General features: G+C 46.5%; 6 protein-coding genes across 6 annotated transcripts; 5 read left to right on the top strand and 1 right to left on the bottom strand.

The window, feature by feature from the left end:
* Window positions 1-598: 598 nt before the first annotated feature.
* On the top strand, window positions 599-1,060 carry ONS95_000743 (uncharacterized protein; the record flags this gene model as incomplete). Its single annotated transcript, XM_058493914.1, has 1 exon — window positions 599-1,060. One exon carries the CDS (start codon window positions 599-601, stop codon window positions 1,058-1,060), a length of 462 nt encoding a protein of 153 aa, XP_058364116.1.
* A 1,271-nt stretch (window positions 1,061-2,331) lies between these two features.
* ONS95_000742 (uncharacterized protein) lies at window positions 2,332-3,336 on the top strand (the record flags this gene model as incomplete). The annotated part of the gene is made up of 1 exon (XM_058493913.1): window positions 2,332-3,336. One exon carries the CDS (start codon window positions 2,332-2,334, stop codon window positions 3,334-3,336), a length of 1,005 nt encoding a protein of 334 aa, XP_058364115.1.
* A 704-nt stretch (window positions 3,337-4,040) lies between these two features.
* ONS95_000741 (uncharacterized protein) lies at window positions 4,041-5,165 on the top strand (the record flags this gene model as incomplete). Its single annotated transcript, XM_058493912.1, has 1 exon — window positions 4,041-5,165. One exon carries the CDS (start codon window positions 4,041-4,043, stop codon window positions 5,163-5,165), a length of 1,125 nt encoding a protein of 374 aa, XP_058364114.1.
* A 139-nt stretch (window positions 5,166-5,304) lies between these two features.
* Window positions 5,305-7,320, bottom strand: ONS95_000740 (uncharacterized protein). Its single transcript, XM_058493911.1, has 2 exons — window positions 6,504-7,320; window positions 5,305-6,454 (listed from the first exon to the last, which is right to left on the bottom strand). Exon 2 carries the CDS (start codon window positions 6,292-6,294, stop codon window positions 5,350-5,352), a length of 945 nt encoding a protein of 314 aa, XP_058364113.1. The 5' UTR covers window positions 6,295-6,454; window positions 6,504-7,320; the 3' UTR covers window positions 5,305-5,349.
* A 695-nt stretch (window positions 7,321-8,015) lies between these two features.
* On the top strand, window positions 8,016-8,723 carry ONS95_000739 (uncharacterized protein; the record flags this gene model as incomplete). The annotated part of the gene is made up of 1 exon (XM_058493910.1): window positions 8,016-8,723. The coding sequence occupies one exon, from the start codon at window positions 8,016-8,018 to the stop codon at window positions 8,721-8,723; it is 708 nt and encodes a 235-aa protein (XP_058364112.1).
* Window positions 8,724-9,631: 908 nt separating this feature from the next.
* Window positions 9,632-11,669, top strand: ONS95_000738 (uncharacterized protein; the record flags this gene model as incomplete). Its single annotated transcript, XM_058493909.1, has 2 exons — window positions 9,632-10,049; window positions 10,348-11,669. The coding sequence occupies 2 exons, from the start codon at window positions 9,632-9,634 to the stop codon at window positions 11,667-11,669; spliced, it is 1,740 nt and encodes a 579-aa protein (XP_058364111.1).
* Between the last annotated feature and the right edge of the window lie 4,707 nt (window positions 11,670-16,376).

Genomic DNA, 16,376 nt, shown 5'->3' with positions numbered 1-16,376 from the left:
CCAAGTGGATGGCACCAGTCGGTGTTTGGTACCAAAGGGTTGATGGTACCATTGAGAGAATGGCACCAACAAGAGAATGGTACGAATTAGCGAGTAGTACCATACTCCACGCTCGTTGTCATAATAATAGTTATGTTGATCACGGTGGACATGGGTCACGTGATGTGCTAGCTTGCTAGACGGGCTTGCGGGCTTGCGCGCCCTGCAAGACGTCTTGCACGGCTTGCACAGGAAGTCGGAAGTTCTATATAACGAGTAGGTAGTTTCCTAGATAGTAGAGCTTCGTGCTCAAATCAAATAGCAAGTTTACACCTAGTTTACCACTGCTTGTAACGTCTCAATTCCTATTGAGAATCGAGCGTCTTGTTACCTTACTTCATAGCTGATACCAACCGACGAGTCTGTACTCACGACACCGACCGAGTTAGAAACGTTACACTTAACAGATCTCGACATTGTCCTAGAACTTACGATCACGCTTAACCAGCAATCCTTCACGTTCCGGACCGAGAACACTAACCCCGTTTGATTACACAAACCTCCTCCGTGGAGTCCTCCTGGCAGCCTACCCAACTAATCCGAGCTGCTCCGGTCTTAAATGAACGCCGATATAACAACAAGTACCTCGTTTTCTCTGGTCAAAATGAAGATCGTCAATGCAAATCACGACCCCGACCCCGCCAAGGCTGAACGCGAGACGTCTCTGATGGAATATCTCCAACACCCGCAGATCGAGACGGACGAACACCACGCTCCGCTTTCTCAACTCGTGACGTGGTCGTTGGAGCGGAAAGAAGAGTACCGTGATCTTCTCGAAGAATCACAAAAAGCAAAAATTCTAGAGAAGGCCAAGCTCGAGGAGATTCATTCTCTTGCACTCCTTGAAGATGCTGGAGCTCAAGCTTCTCGTTTGGACCTTCGCGGCGTTCGAATACGACTACTCCCGAGTTCATTACTTCAATTTGGAACATCCGGGTCTCAAGTCGAACTAACCTATTCCGCCTCTTCTCCACGTCTGCCACCACTCTCGTGCCCAATTCATAGCTACTCTCGGAGGTGAGATCACTTTCAAAACGTATATCAACTTCGACACTGACATAGTCTACATTCCCGATGTTCCAAATCACGATCACGATGACACCGAGGACATCGAGAGCGGGTTCTTCCTTCGAACACTTCAAGCCCCTGATCTCTCGAAGATACAGGGTCTAGCTTTTCGAGAGACTGTTTTCTGCAACATTCAGTTGGAAGACTTGGAACATATTGCTCAGACTATGGGTTCGCGTGGAGAACTATGTGTCGTTTTTCGTGAAACGCGATCAGTGCAACAAATGGGCCTTGATGTCCATAGTTCGATGATATACCATTCGGCGAAACAGCAGCGAGAAAGGGCTCGGCTTTTTTCCACTAAAGTATATTGGGGCGTTGTGAAAGACTTGCTCCCTATCAAGAAGGATATGCCGCCCAGACTTCGATATGTCTGTATGGATGACGTGTATTGGTGGTGGAGTTAGGATGATGGTTCGTGCTCAATGTGTCCTGAGGGAAGATGAGATTGGGACGAACCAATGATTGATTTCAGATGGAAGTTGAGTGCTGCTTCATACTCTCACAGTCTCACTCCCCTCATTGCTTCAATGCGCTAACGAGTGTTCAGCACATCCTTGATTATTGGACCCCATTGCAACATTTGTGTAAGACCTGTCGAAGGCTGCGCTGATATGGTATTAGCCATCATCGAGAGCAAGGGGTTTGACTGGTCATAAATCATTTTAAAAATGTTAAAATGTGATGCAAACTAAGTTCATTTTCTGTGTTATCCATCCTGACTGTGTGATCTCGATATAGATAAAATTTTCAGAGTAGCTCAAGTTGGGGCGAGTCCATGGCTCAAATTGTCAATCCTGAGTCACAAAAAGGACTTGCCAGCAACATATTGTTCTTTGCACCGTGGTGGGTTGATGCTTCCCAAACTGGTCGCAATATGTAAAGAAATTGAAGAAAGTTTTGTCTCCTTTCATCAAAAAGTTGTTATGTATAGTATAATCATTGGTTGAAAATGAATTAACTGCGACAGATGAAAACCTGTAACAAAGACTCTCTTCACCATTGTCATTCTTCTTTCAATCTCCATAACCTTTGTTCAGGTACTGAAGAGCCATTGAACAATGCTATTGTTCCCAGTATTTCCACGCACTGGCTTCAGCCAGCCTCTGAAGACACACCCTCCCATTATCACTATCCTGAAAAACAACTCAAACAAAATTCGACCCTGACATGTGACCAGGAACTCAAATCTATATGACTGAACAAATTGGGTCATTCGTTACGATGGCTTCTCAATCCTGGGACGAGGAGTCTACTCCGCTCAGCTTTCTGGAGTTTACGAGGGCTTACTACAAGCAAGATCAGAATTGTCCTATTATTGAAACGGTAGATACCATGCTCATAAGAGACATCCGCAACTACGAGCGGTATCTCAATGACCGCAGAGCTTTCGACGAGCTCAGCATCTTTCTTGAACTTCGTGGCCACATCCAAACAACGAACTACGACTTCGTACCGCAATCCAAATTCCAAGGAAACACACCACCACCGTCTTTCTCCGACTTTAATTCTCAGTATACAGGTATTGGTCCAGATTATGTATACCCACAGATCTGCAATACTTATAGCAAGTTCATCACGGGACTGGTTAGTCCAGAGACTTTGAAGGCTTACGCTGTGAGTCGGGAAGTAGTCGCAGAAGGTGACCGAAGATGGCTCTATGGGCTGAAAAGGAACGAAGAAAGTTGCAGATCAATTGAAATACACATGTTAAGGAGAGAATTTAGAGAAGCATGGGAGGACGCAGCCTCAATACTCAATCCAGAAGTTCTAAGTCACGTCGAGGCATGTTGTGTGCCTCGCATAATCCAATTGACAATACTGATCGCCACCGATATGGAAATTCCCAGAGAGGAAGAGGAATCAATTACTAACGACCTACTATATGCTGAGAATTGGATCTTGCAGGCGAGAGAACAGACTTCCAGATCATCAAGACCAGCTCCATCCTGCGAGCGCGGGGAGGAGTCGCAGCCAGCAGTGGAATTAGAAGAGCGCGATCGGCCGCTGGACTTGTATGAATGGCGACAGCTGGTGATGCAGGCACAAGATAATTACTACGAGAATATGACTTTGGGGGAGTTTCTTGTTGAACTGAAAGAGGAAGCGGCAGGCGTTGAGGCTGAAGATGAGATGTCCGAAGATGAGGACGAGAACATTCATATTCCACGGTGCTTCAGTCGTCAGGCTGATACTTACTATAGTGCTGCTTATGTGGGTTGCTTCTAATTATACCCGATCTTCACGTACAGAAGTCCTGCTGAAGACAAACATATGTACTATTTGGATACTGGCGTTGGCCGCCTCCAGCCAAAAAGAATTCAATGTTCAATCACTTCGATGGCTATTTCTAGATTGTGCATGCATTCGATTCGCAAGTTGTATGATCTGTAGTTAGATCAAATGAGGTATCAGATGTTAAAATTGTGTATAATATGGTCGTTTCAGGCTCGTTCGATTGAGTGTCTAGACTCGTGAGGACTAGTCCAATTGCAAGTTTTTGCCAAGCCCTGAACCCTGACGCGGCACTCACCGTATGATGGGATGAAAGTAGTATATCAGTGACCAAAGGATTAAGATCAAAGAGTTTCGCAGAAAGGAATCCCCTGCAGTATACTGCTTGATGCTTTCTAATCTCTTCTGCGGCGCAGTCTTGTGGAGCAAAACTCATTGTTCGCTTAACAAAGCAGCCGAAAGTAAACAAAGCAATCTTATCTTATTATCATAACAAAGTACCTTGTTGTAAGAACTCTGTTCTATATGGTAATGCAATTGATTCTTTATGTGTGAATGAAAAGGTTCCACTTCTTCAAAAGGTCTTTGATCAAAACAGGGCGATTGTCCAGGATATTTAAATACGACCTTGACACACTAAGAGGCTTGAAACTGCAATTAGAAACATCCAAAATAACACAATCTATAGAAGTCTAGTCATGTCTTCTCAGACCCAGGACACCGCGCCCAAGATCCTCTCATTCCATGCGTGGACTGTGGCTAATTACCATACTGGCCGAGAAGGCCCAAGCGACTGCAGCATAGACGACGACAACATCGATGAAAAGCTGGAAAGAGATATCTTGGGATACAAGTCATACCTCTCTGAGAATGGGACCCAAGCAAAAATGAATCAATTCCATGAACTCTACACCAATATCAGAGGCAGACCTTACCAGCTCGCACCTCCAACACAAGAGTTACAAGACAGGGTAGCAAACCTGTCAACTGAACAGCCTAGCCTGTGCGGACCTATCTCTTTCAGCAGGTATGAAGAGATCAAGACCTTGGCGTACTCTCAGACTTGGACAGCATCTATGGCACATCGAGAGGCACATGCCGAGGCCGACAGGAGAGAACTATACGGGTTACCACGAAACTGGGACACTATCAATGGAGCCGATGAACGTGATCCACGGACGATTAGAATAATCCTCGAGTCTGTGATAGCCAAAGCTGAGAGAGAATGTTCAGAAGTGGTACGAGTTGAAGTCCTTGACATGTGTAGGCCGCACAGACGGGTCCTGAGAGCCGCCGTTGCAACAGAATCGCAACTTACGGAAGCCCAGATAAATTTCATTGACCCGGTCGTGTGTGGCGCTAGTCGTATCATGGATCAATATCAATTGGACCTTAGGCCTGCCGAGCCTGATCAGCCTCTAAAAGAATGGGAGTGGATGGTGCTAGCTAGTGAGGCTGAGCGTGATTGGCAAGAGGAGCATGACAGAAATGTTACCCAACAGGAATGGCTGGAGGAGCTAAGAGTGAGATTGGCGCAACGAATTGAGGAAGATGACAAGTTGGATGAGGAGCTTGAAGATGAAAATGGTCGCATTCGAACTTTCGGCCATAAGGTATGGGGGAACCTCATTGACCACTACTATGTAAGTCACTCTTCCAGGAGTGGTATTGAGCTCGATCAATTCGGCGATCCTATCGTCGCCAATGAGGTGGAGGACAATGACGATCACCACCGGCTCGACGCGGACGATTCAGACGATGACTCCTCTTTAGGCGACTTTTGTGATGAAGTTACAAGTGATTGCGGGTGCGATCTTTATTAAGGCATTGGTTATAGAGCATATATTATTAACTTTTGTCCCCATTCTTACAAATGCAGATTGTGAATCCAAATTCCAAACAGAAAATCCCAATGGTCTTAAGTATTCTAATTAATCGCATGAAAAAGTTAATTCACTATATCTGACTAAGACAAAATTCATATAAATTATCGACCTCTATTTTCATTTAACTAATCCAAGCTTTACTAACATCAGCCAATCCATCCTTCATCCACGGAGTGTCAAGCGTAGCAGTCCCATCAAAACCATGATCACCACTCTCAAACTTGCCAACCACACTCCCGTGACCAAACTTCTCCTCCCATAGTTTCACAAAATCTACCGAGTGCTCACAGGGCACAGCTGTATCTTCCTTTCCATGCATCACAAAAAGAAAAGGAGCCTTCTCACCCTTCTTTCTCTTTTCCACAACCTTCGCAGGATACAATGACTCATCTGTACCCATGATCTGTGGAAACAATCCATTCTGCAACATGGGAATCGCAAGTTGTACTCTGTCTGGTGGGAAAGCTCCTGTAACAATTTTGCCGGGTTCTATCGTGGCAACATGTTGATCGAGAAGAGCCTTGGGAAGCTGAGGCGCGCCAAAGGGAGATTTGTCAGTAGACGCAACGGAATACCACGGACGATCGAGGTAAGTCATTGGATATGCAGCAATCACAGCCTTGACAAGATCTGTTCTCATCAGTCCGGAATGGATGGCCAAGAGCCCGCCAGCGCTCTCGCCATACACTGCGATCCTATCGTAGTCTGGCGTGATGTCGCTACCGATACGCTTCAGATATGCAGGTAGATCATTCTCAATCCAGGTGAAGAGATCGCGGACGTCAGACAGGATTTCGAGACCGTCGCTCTCGGGTAGGAGACGATAATTAGCTGAGATTCGTATTGCGGAATTGAGAGTCCCATAGTCCAATGACCATTGGGATGCCCAGTCTGGGTATATCGCATGTCCGGTAACGAGGAAGCCGCCATGGAAGTGAACAAGAATTGGACGCTTGCCGGTGTGGATGCCCTTGGGGATGAGGACATAGAGAGGAATTTCTTGATTGTTGACGATTTTGTAGTGGGTTGTGGTGACATTGAAGTTGGCAAACTTGGGGTCTTCCATACTTGTTATTTTTGAATTGAGCTGATTGTGGTAAAGATGGATGTAGGAATGACTAAGAAATATGCAAACGATAAGAAGATTATGATTGAAATAAAGTCTGGTGCTCTTTGTCTTTGTAGAATAGCCGTGGTGTTTACGTACCTTACTTATATGTATGTCTCTGACCCACATTAGATGGAGATAATGTCTTCACCCCACTTGAATCTTACCTCAGCCTTGTCACAGCATTCCGGTAGATTTACAGTCCTGGAAGCAATGGAACTATTTACCAGCATGTCGTATACAATCAGTTAAGAATTATTTTCGGTATTTACTTCGTCACATAAAATTTAAATCCGACAAAATATATCGTAATTCCGCAAGGATTTGTGACGCAGGCAGGCAGGTACCGCTCTGTGGTGGAAGGGGCTCGCTTAGAAATCTCGGTCTTTCGGCATTTCGAGCGCATCCGATACTTCTGAATGTAGCGCGATATCACCGAAAGAACTGTGAAAGCGAAATACCTGAGAACAAGACAAGAAACTGGCACTGTTATCTTTGAATTATTCATAAGCAAAGAGATATCGATAGGTTGTGTGTGTTGGCGACGAAACATTCTTCTGTTTTTGATGTATGAGGTTGAACAAGGGATTCCCAAGTTTGTCTGAATGCTGTTGCGCCATCTGCACACTTTGACACGAATCACCTAAAGCATTCAGATATTTGGCTGTTTATCCATTGTGATTATTCCGCATTTGTTCTTAAGCAATGCGGCGAGACCCTACACGGGGTTTTTTTTTTTAGACACTAACTGCACTTCTTACAGACACTGTCTGTAAACAGGCCTTTTAGACGTATTTTCTATCTGTATTTTAGTTAATTGTCTGCATTTTTCTCCGTTGCATTCTCTGATTCTGATTGATTTTTAAAGATTTAGGTTAAAAATACAGATATGACCTATAATCTGAGGGAGATAGGTACACTTACTGTCTGTATTTTTTCAGAGTTTTCTGACTAATAAAGTTAATTTTTCTCCCTATTTCCTTCCCTTCCCATCCCTTTTCCTACTTTCTCCCTCCAAGGTTTCCCTCCAAGGTAAAGTCTCCCTCCAAAGTCTCCCTCCCAGGTCTCTTTCCCAGGTAAGTCTCCCTCCTTCTCCCTCTAGGTAAGTCTCCCTCCAAGGTCTCCCTCCAAGGTAAGTCTCCCTTCTTTTCCCTCCTTCTTCCTCCAGGTAAGTCTCCCTCTTTCCTCCTCCGAGTGTTCCGAAAGTGAGTAATAGGTCTATGTTTAACTTTGTGTCAAAACATAGAAGGTCTAAGTTACCTAAACTCTTCTACTTACCCCTAACACACGCTAATTTGTCTACATTTTGATAACCTATTTGTAGTAGATATTGTCTGAATTTTGTCTGCATTCTACTACTACTACAAATATAGACAAAATGTAGACAATTTACAGTTTCTGTTTGCATGAAACCGCCGTGGGGAGAGTCCTGTTGCCCAGATTTCCGTGTTGACGCCGTGTAGATAAGGTTAACTTTGCCGAAGATTAGTGTCCAAAGTGGAGAAGGGTCCATGACGCGCTGATACTTCTGATATTAACATCCCCAACCCGCAACATGTTGTTGTCACTTCTTCGAGCAAGAAAGCTGCGGCATGTCCATACTACGATCTCGAGTAAATCGTGGCCTACAATCAACTGCTCACCAGATATCGACCCAAGTCGCGTCCTTTTCCTCCGCCATGGCATCTGACCCCATACCCAACCAAATCAAACCCCTCCTACGATCCCTCTACCCAGCCACTATCACATACACACCTCAAGATCTTCGCAGACAAGATGAAGGGTCAGATGTTGAATGGTACCAACAGCCTCGCTTTGTGCAGCATATCGACGACGGGGCGATTGTGTCCCTGAAGTCGTATTACGACACGATCATAAAGCCGAGCCATAGCATATTGGACCTTTGCTCCAGCTGGACATCGCATCTTTCGAGAGACCTCAAACCGCAGAGCATGATTGGATACGGGATGAATAAAGTGGAATTGGAACGGAATTCACACCTTACGAAATACTTCGTTAAAGACCTAAACAAGAACCCAAGTCTGGAAGAAGTCCCCAGCGAGAGTGTCGACACTGTTATATGCAACGTCTCTGTGGACTACCTGACACAGCCGGTATCTATATTCAAGGAAATGTATAGGGTATTGAAGGTTGGGGGAACTGCACACATGGCATTCAGCAACAGGTGCTTCGCTACGAAAGTCATAGGGAAGTGGATGAGGATGGATGACGAAGGTCGCAGACAATGGGTGGGAGGATATTTCTGGGCAAGTAGTGGCTGGCAAGACGTCGAAGAAGTCATTTTGAAGGAAGGCAAGGCTGGAAAATGGGGATCTACAGAAGATCCTTTGTTCGTGGTCAGAGCCAGAAAGGCGGCTGCGAGTTGAATTCACAACGAAAATCAAATATTGAATGAACCAGCCTGGGTTGAGGATCCTCTTCACCTTGAAGGATGGTCCAAGATGGTCATTCTAGTAGTGACAATAGCTGCTTATGCCTTGAGGCCTAACCTACACGCCAACGGACAGCGCATCGGTGTGAGCTCTTACCACCATGATCTGGATCCAGCCTCTGGGAAAGGAGGGCACCCACCGAGCTACTCGAGTCGTAAAGCTGGAAGTTTATGCATGCCGAGTCTGATATGCAGGTCCAAGGGATACGTCAAAGCTCAATATCGGATGAAGCGGGGTAAATGTCCGAGTTATCCCACCTCAATTGCTTGCGAGCATACCTTGTTTTCGCTACCATGCGATGATGAGTTCAGGGGCCGAGAGCCTTTGTTCCTGCATGCAGGAACTCATTGATTCTCATAGGACAGCCTGTGCTAGATTGGCCCACTATGGATGAATATCTCCCGCGACGGCTAAAGTATGGTACGCTTAGACAACGATGATCATAGTGTAGTAGAGCTGCAGTGATCCTGGAGTTATTTCATGTCGCGTGGTGGCTTGATCTAAACTCTAATATATGCCGTGGAATACTCTATTTTGCTGTCATGGCTCCAATAGTCACCATCTCGTCGAATCCCATCTCTGTTCTCTTCAGGGTCATAGCTCAGATCTTGCATTCTCTTTTTTATGGCATGGATGTCACCTTTTATGATGTTGCAGCAAGCTGTTGTTGTATTTTAATACGCCAGTTGATAATCTCGTCAGGGTATATTCAAATTTTGCCTATCGTGTGGCTTCCCTTGAGTGGATATAGTCAGCACTATCCCCCGTGTTATGCTTTCATAATGTTGACCAGTTCATCACATACATTCGTTTATGTTTGATCATCCGATCTCTAAGCCATCATGACTCGCTCGTCATTGAAGCTCACTACTTTCATTATTTCAAGTATTCTTTTTTCACTCGTTTCCGCATCACCACGACTCCTGTCGTCCGATTGCGGCTGGACTTATGTTGGCTGCGTCTTATATCAGAGCAGTGGCCGACCACTCACGACGAGGTTCGCACCTTCAACCACCGTAGATACTACTATTGAGAACTGTCAAGCAGTCTGCTCTGAAAATGACTTCGCTTACGCTGGCATGGAGGATGGATGGGGATGTTACTGTGGGGATGATTTCGACACTCCTCTATCTCACGACGGATACTGCAATGAGCCATGCTTTGGAGACCGGTCTGAACTATGTGGAGGCCACTTATCGCAGAGCATTTACGTGGATACCTGTGCCGTCGAAGACTCCATCTTGAGCTCTTCCTCTTCAAGTAAGTGCCGGCCTGCGTTGATTCCAACTTCGTTCGGTTCGGAGAAATTCGTCGCCGTTTTGTTTATCAAAAATCATCTCCCACAATATGTACACTACATATCTTTGGCCTCGTCCGATCCCTTTGAACCACCTTTTGCTCCGTGAACCAAAGCATGAGGCTTCGCAAATTTCTGCTGCTGTTGGCTTTCGAGCGATTGCCTTCGGCCCAAATCTTGCTTCCCCGCAGGGAGACACCTTATGGGGTCCAGCTGTGATATGTTGAGTAGGTACAGAGTAAAAAAACTGACAATCGGCAGCGCTTATTTTTGAACCACCTCCAACATCAGCTGTACCATCGAGCACCGTGCCATCACTTAGTTTCACTCTTGGTCCACCAGTACCAACACCTCCCGTCCCAACACTACCTGGTTATCCAACCTCACCTCCAAGTTCACCAACGCCCTCTCTTTCATCACCGATCGACACTCCGTCCTTATCACTCTCACTAGGTCCGCCTTCAGCCATTATTTCACCATCACCAGAAACCACACCATCACTTTCGCTATCTCCGGGTCCTCCTTCGACCTCCTCACCTGCAAGCTCAGTCACAGAACCGATTGTCTCTCTATCCATCGGTACACCCACAGAATCTGGGCCTCTCTCGCCTCCTCTACCAACTCTATCTCTGCCGATCGCCATCCCTTCAACTTCTGAAATCCCACGACTGGTAACAACATCGCCGTTTCTTCCAGGGACAAGTTATTCGAAGCCTAACCACCCAAACCCATCAGATTCGACTCAGTACACAACATCGACAATGACAACGACCAAGACATACACCATCTCATCCTGCCCCTCATCCGTAAAATCCTGTCCCTACGGCTCCACAACAACTACCGTTTCCCATATCACAACAAAATGTCCTATCCCTCCCACTCCTGCAGCCCCAACTCTTCCAACCATAAGCACAACCCCCCAAACAACAACCAAAACCAGCACAACCACCATAACCAGCAACCTCACAACAACACTCCTCATCCAAGAAACACACACCTATCCCATAACATCCTGCGCCCCAACCGTCACTCAATCTACCGTCGGCTACACGACCGTAGTAACGTCCTCCTCGCTGCTCATCTCCACTTACCCTGTCCCGATCCCAGTTCCAGGTGCGTCTCTCAGTACAGATTCCGGAATCACAACCACGACCACAATCACTACTCTCTCAACTTCGACAGAAACGGTGCATCTCTCGCTTGGTTCGTCATCCTCGTCGTCGTTGCCGCTGTTTACTCTAAAGCCTGAATTACCCGAGACAGCTTCCGAGACTCCAAAGGACCAGACAGTGTCGGCGCCAACAATTCTACCACCGAAGAGTGAGCTTGTAGGGGACGTTACTGCTACTTCCAAGGGTGGTCAGGCTCCAGCTCCGGCTCCGACTCTGACGAGTGGACCAGCTGGACAGGTTGAGACGACGCTGGCGCCGGGGAGTTCGATTGTTGTGGTTAGTGTTTCGTCTGTGCCAACGCCTACAACGACACCGTCGCCTATTGAGGTGCCAAACGGAGCTAGAAAGTTAGGAGTTGAGTTATTTGTTTGGGGTGCTGTGGTTGCTGTTGGATTGTTTGTTGTTATGTGATTTGGTAATTCTTTGACTTTTCCATGTCACGCCCGGTTTTGGTTTGCCCCTTGAAGTATTCTTTCCTCTTAGTAGATGCCATGCCGTTCCCTTTCGAGCAGATGCACAAGCTTGAACAGGCTATGGAGGGGATATTAAGGGGGATCGGATGATAAATTATGATTCACATTCAGCTCTTTGTAAATACATTACATTCTACAAATCAAGAAATTGTTGAATTTGCTTCACATCGCTACACTTCGCTTCTACGAGTGCTTAGTGGATGGACTACAGGACTTGTATTCAACATCAAAGCCAACGATTCTGTTTGTCATACTACCACGAAGGATTTCACAACACCAACAACAGAACCAAGTGAGCCAGTCCATTCTTCACCCCACTTCCAATCAAGCCTCTACCAGAAACAGTAAGCTAAACGATTCTCCAAGTAAATTAGCACATCCTTTTCCTTCCAGATTCTCATTCTTGGTTTTTTCCCCTTCTTCTAGAACATCCGCATCCCGAAAACTTTGGGACCGGTGCTGTTGACTAGGGACTCTCGCTTATCGACACCAGGTCCACCAGACCAAACCAGACTCATGGGACGACAGATCACACCTCGCCGATGCGGCATGGTTGCTTTCTCTAAGTTACCCCGCAACTTCTGCTGTATATTACCTACTCGTACATGAGAAGAGATGGGATACAGTGAGTAAGTAAGTAAGTGAGACAGATATCATCACAACAAAGTCATTTCTTTTTACCACCGGGAACGCTCAGCAATTTGGGTTGTGTCATGGCCGGTCAAGTCAGGCCAGCAGGGTGGGCTGAAGAAGTGGTTGGTGATTGATTGAGGGGAAGAGTTAAGATGCCATGCCAGGCCAGGCTGTCAGACATGTCTTACTATCAACGGGAGCTACGCAGTACTCGAGCCGGTCATTTGAATTTCTACCCGTCAACAACTTTGGGTGTGGGTGTGGGTATGAGGAGTCCACGTTTCCACGCCACAGACCAGACAAGTGCTTTGCGATGGGGTTCGGTATGGCTCACTTCTTCCCGGTAACTGGGTTGGGAGTGTGTGTACTGTACATCTGAAATTGTTGTTGTTATTGTTATTGTTTTGGCTAGGGGTTGGTCCGGTTTGTGTTTTTGTGTTTTTGAATGGAGGGGAGGCTTGATGAGAGGAGCCGGACTTCCCCACACAAGTCACGCCTTGTGTTTCTCGGTACCTACTGTAAGGTTAATTCAGAATCAACATTATTGGATACCAAATCTCAGTCAGATACTTGTTTACCTACCCTGCTGTTCACCCATGCTTGCGATCTATTCCCAGGCTATCCCGATTCTTCGATCGAGATTGTATTTTCTTTTCTTATTTTTGTGATGCGAAATCGCATTCGCCTTCTGTTGCGATTTGCGTGGGTCGAAGAGTTGGTGAGCATTGTTGTCATGCGCTTGTGTGCGAAGGATGCGACGAAATGTGATGCCGTGACTTAAGCTGCATGTATGCATAAGTGAGTATGTCTGCATGTGCATGTACATCCCATGGTATGTATAGATAGATAGATAGAAGGATAGGTAGATGGACAAAACGCATGCTGAAAGGAAAGTGAACAAGAACAGTATTAACGGTATGTTCCAGAGGCATTATGTTATGCGGGGAGATGATGAATCCAGATCGACATTGATGGATTTGATACTGACGATCAGGCCATTTTTTTTTTCCAGGTGCAGCAGCTTTCCTATTGGTGAGTTACATGATCCCTTTACGGAAATCCATACATTTTTCCAAGGAAGGGAGGGATATGAGATGGTTTTTCTGGTCGGATCGCGGGCCAGATGGAGGAGGAGGCTTGATTATGTATTCAAGCACTGTACACTGTACATTGTACACTGTACTTACTCATCCCGCACTCGCGCTTCACGGCGGAGGTACAGTACATTCCTGATGGCATTCTAAGCATTAGAAGCCCTGGCGAGGTGCACTTACTTAATCAGATGAGTTTGGAATGATGAGAAATTCCCCGAAAGAAAAAAAAAAAAAAAAAAAGAACTGTTGCTTGATGAGCCTCTAGAGGAGAAATTTTTGGGGGATGCCGGAGTAACCTATCGAAGTTGCTAAGTTATCCAAGCCAAAGTGTACCGTACATCTGCATGTCAAGAGATAAGATAAGATAAGAATGCCCCGTGATTTGTGTAGAACATTGTCAGATGAGAATCTACCTACCTTACCTAGCCAAGCATGGGAGAGTGCCCATGCCGTGTTCTTCAAAGATCGGGACTCACAACCTGACCTGAATACAATACAGTACAGCGACAGACGCCGTACCCTATGAGGAAAGCACGATGCAGACCTAACCCAACCCAACCAATCCCCACGATGTGAACCTAGCCTGACGGTCCTTGGAGTAGACGCAAGCAGGAAATAATGAGAAGTACTGTACTTGTCGCCTTTCTTTGGGACTACCACTTCCTTCCTTACTCGGCATCGGCATCGGCTCACTCCTCTCTCCTCTCTCCTCTCTCCTCTCTTTCGGGCCGTTTCCCTACCTTCCCTACCTATCTTACAGTCCAGAGAACGTGCCCAGCTAGCGACAGACAACTCGCTCGCAGCGGCTCACTACCATCTCTCTTTTCAACTTCAAACTTCTCCGCTGTTCTCCGCCCGCCCCGCCTCAGTGCAATGTAGTGCAAAACCTTCCATTAGTGTATTGTTCAAACTCCAAAATTTTTAACCTTATGCCTTAAATCCAGTTCAGAGGGGGAGGGGGGCGATGGAGAGCACGGGGCACGGGTATCCGTTGTAAATATTATGATCGCCCCGTTTGGAGTATAGGACTGGGACTGGGAATGGGATTGGGATTGGGATTGGGAAGGGGAGGTTATGACGTCCTTTTTTTTTTTTTTTTTCGTTTTCATGATATTTATCTGTCGTTTGTAGGGAGGGGATTAGATTGTGTGGTATATTTTGATTGTTGATATTGCTACTGAATTTTGAGATTCGGATTGGATTGCATTGGAATAGGGGCTTTTTTGTTGAGGCGGCAAACCCTTGCACATGAAAAGGAACGATGGACGAGAATGATGTGAAGCATGGGTGGGGTGGGGGAATGCGATTTTGGCAAATCGCATCACTTTCTTTCTCTTTCTCTTTCTCTTTCTCTCACCCCCTCCGACCTTCGAGCCCTAGACTTACTCACTTACTTAGTGTACTGTACTACCTAGTACTTACAAAGGTATAAGTTTGGTAGCGAGGTGAGGAGGATTACAACCTCTGCACAGAACAGTACAGTACTGCATGAGGCGAGGATAGAGAAACTTGGAAATGGCTTCTTAGCTTATTTGCATGAAGTGCTGACACTGATCGATCACCTTTCAAAGTCTGGTAAAGAACGAACCGGTGAATTTTCAAGGCTATTGGAGCTCTCACCTCACCTCAGCCCACCTCGCTACATTGCCCTGCGTGCGTCGTTTGGAAGTAAAGGCGGAGATGGGAGAGATGTTGTGGAAAGAGAATTGGACAGTGGGATTTGAATGACAAGGAACATGATGGGAGAGGAGGGGAAGGCTGGAAAGGCTGAGGGGGAGGGGAAGATGGCGCTTAAGAGTTTAACCTTGATAGATAGAGTACAGTAGTTTGAATCCGTGCTGTACGAGTACTGGACTAGAATCGACTAGACTTGTGGCGGAGAGGGGTAACAGGACAGGTGGAATTGACTTTCCCGCGAGTCTTGACTTGAGTTTATCCAGACTAAAAAGCTGCGGCTTTGGGAAGGTTTTTGCAGATATAACTTTTTTTTTTGGCTCTTGCTTTTGCGCCGCAGTGGCGTGGTTGTAGGCGGGCGCGGGTGCGGGGTTGCTGGTGTTGAGGATGTCTGCATTTCCCTTTCTCGGCTCGAGTGCGCTGGATGCGTCTAGCTATCATTGACATGTCCTGACCTTTCCCACCAACTAAGGTAGGTTTCCTATGCGAAAAGTAGAGAGAGGTATGAGTGGTTAATATAAACGCTCGCACGCACGCACGCACGCACGCAGGCTGCTTATCCAGCTATTTTACCTTACTCTTCCGTTAAGCTTATTATTTATCGTTCGGGCTGTGGAGCTGGAGTCTCAACTCTTCTGCACTGATCATATCATTTACTTCTCGGCCTCGCCGAATGCGGGTGGTGGCGCGAGGGGCTTGAGCGAGAATGTGGCCGCCGGATAGGGCGACTGCGCCGAGCTTTTTGGAACGTGGGTGGTGAGGGAGAGTGATAGGATGGGGATCGCTACGTCAGTGTGTCCATTGAAAGGAGCATGAGACGCGCGAAGGAGGAGACGGATTGGACCCTGAATCAATGACATGACCCTGATATTCTGAACTCCCTCCTGGTGATCATGAAGAATGTGGATGTGGATGTGAGTGGTGAGTGTAGGGAAGGGAAGTTGGTTCTAGCGAAAATCTGGATTTGGGAGGAAAACGTGGGATGGTACGGAGGTAGCTAGGCGAGAAACGAAAGCTTGGAAAGCTTGGAAGCTTGAATGGGAAGGGGCCGAATCTTGGAAGTTTCCCTGAACCGGATGTATATGAGATGGCCTTGTCTATAAAGATCTATACGTGGCCGGTTTTGCTGGTTGATGAGGATTGAAATGCTGGCTTGTAGTTGAGGATGAATGATCGGTAGATCTACGGCTGATTCTCAGGGTTACATTCGCTGTTTGTTTGTGACGTGATGAGCCGATGCCCTG

Source organism: Cadophora gregata, assembly GCF_030347475.1.
Source record: "Cadophora gregata isolate MNR1 chromosome Unknown scaffold_1, whole genome shotgun sequence".
NCBI lineage: Eukaryota > Fungi > Ascomycota > Leotiomycetes > Helotiales > Ploettnerulaceae > Cadophora > Cadophora gregata.
Note: the sequence above shows the minus strand (reverse complement) of the source record. Positions and strands in the feature narration are given on the sequence as shown.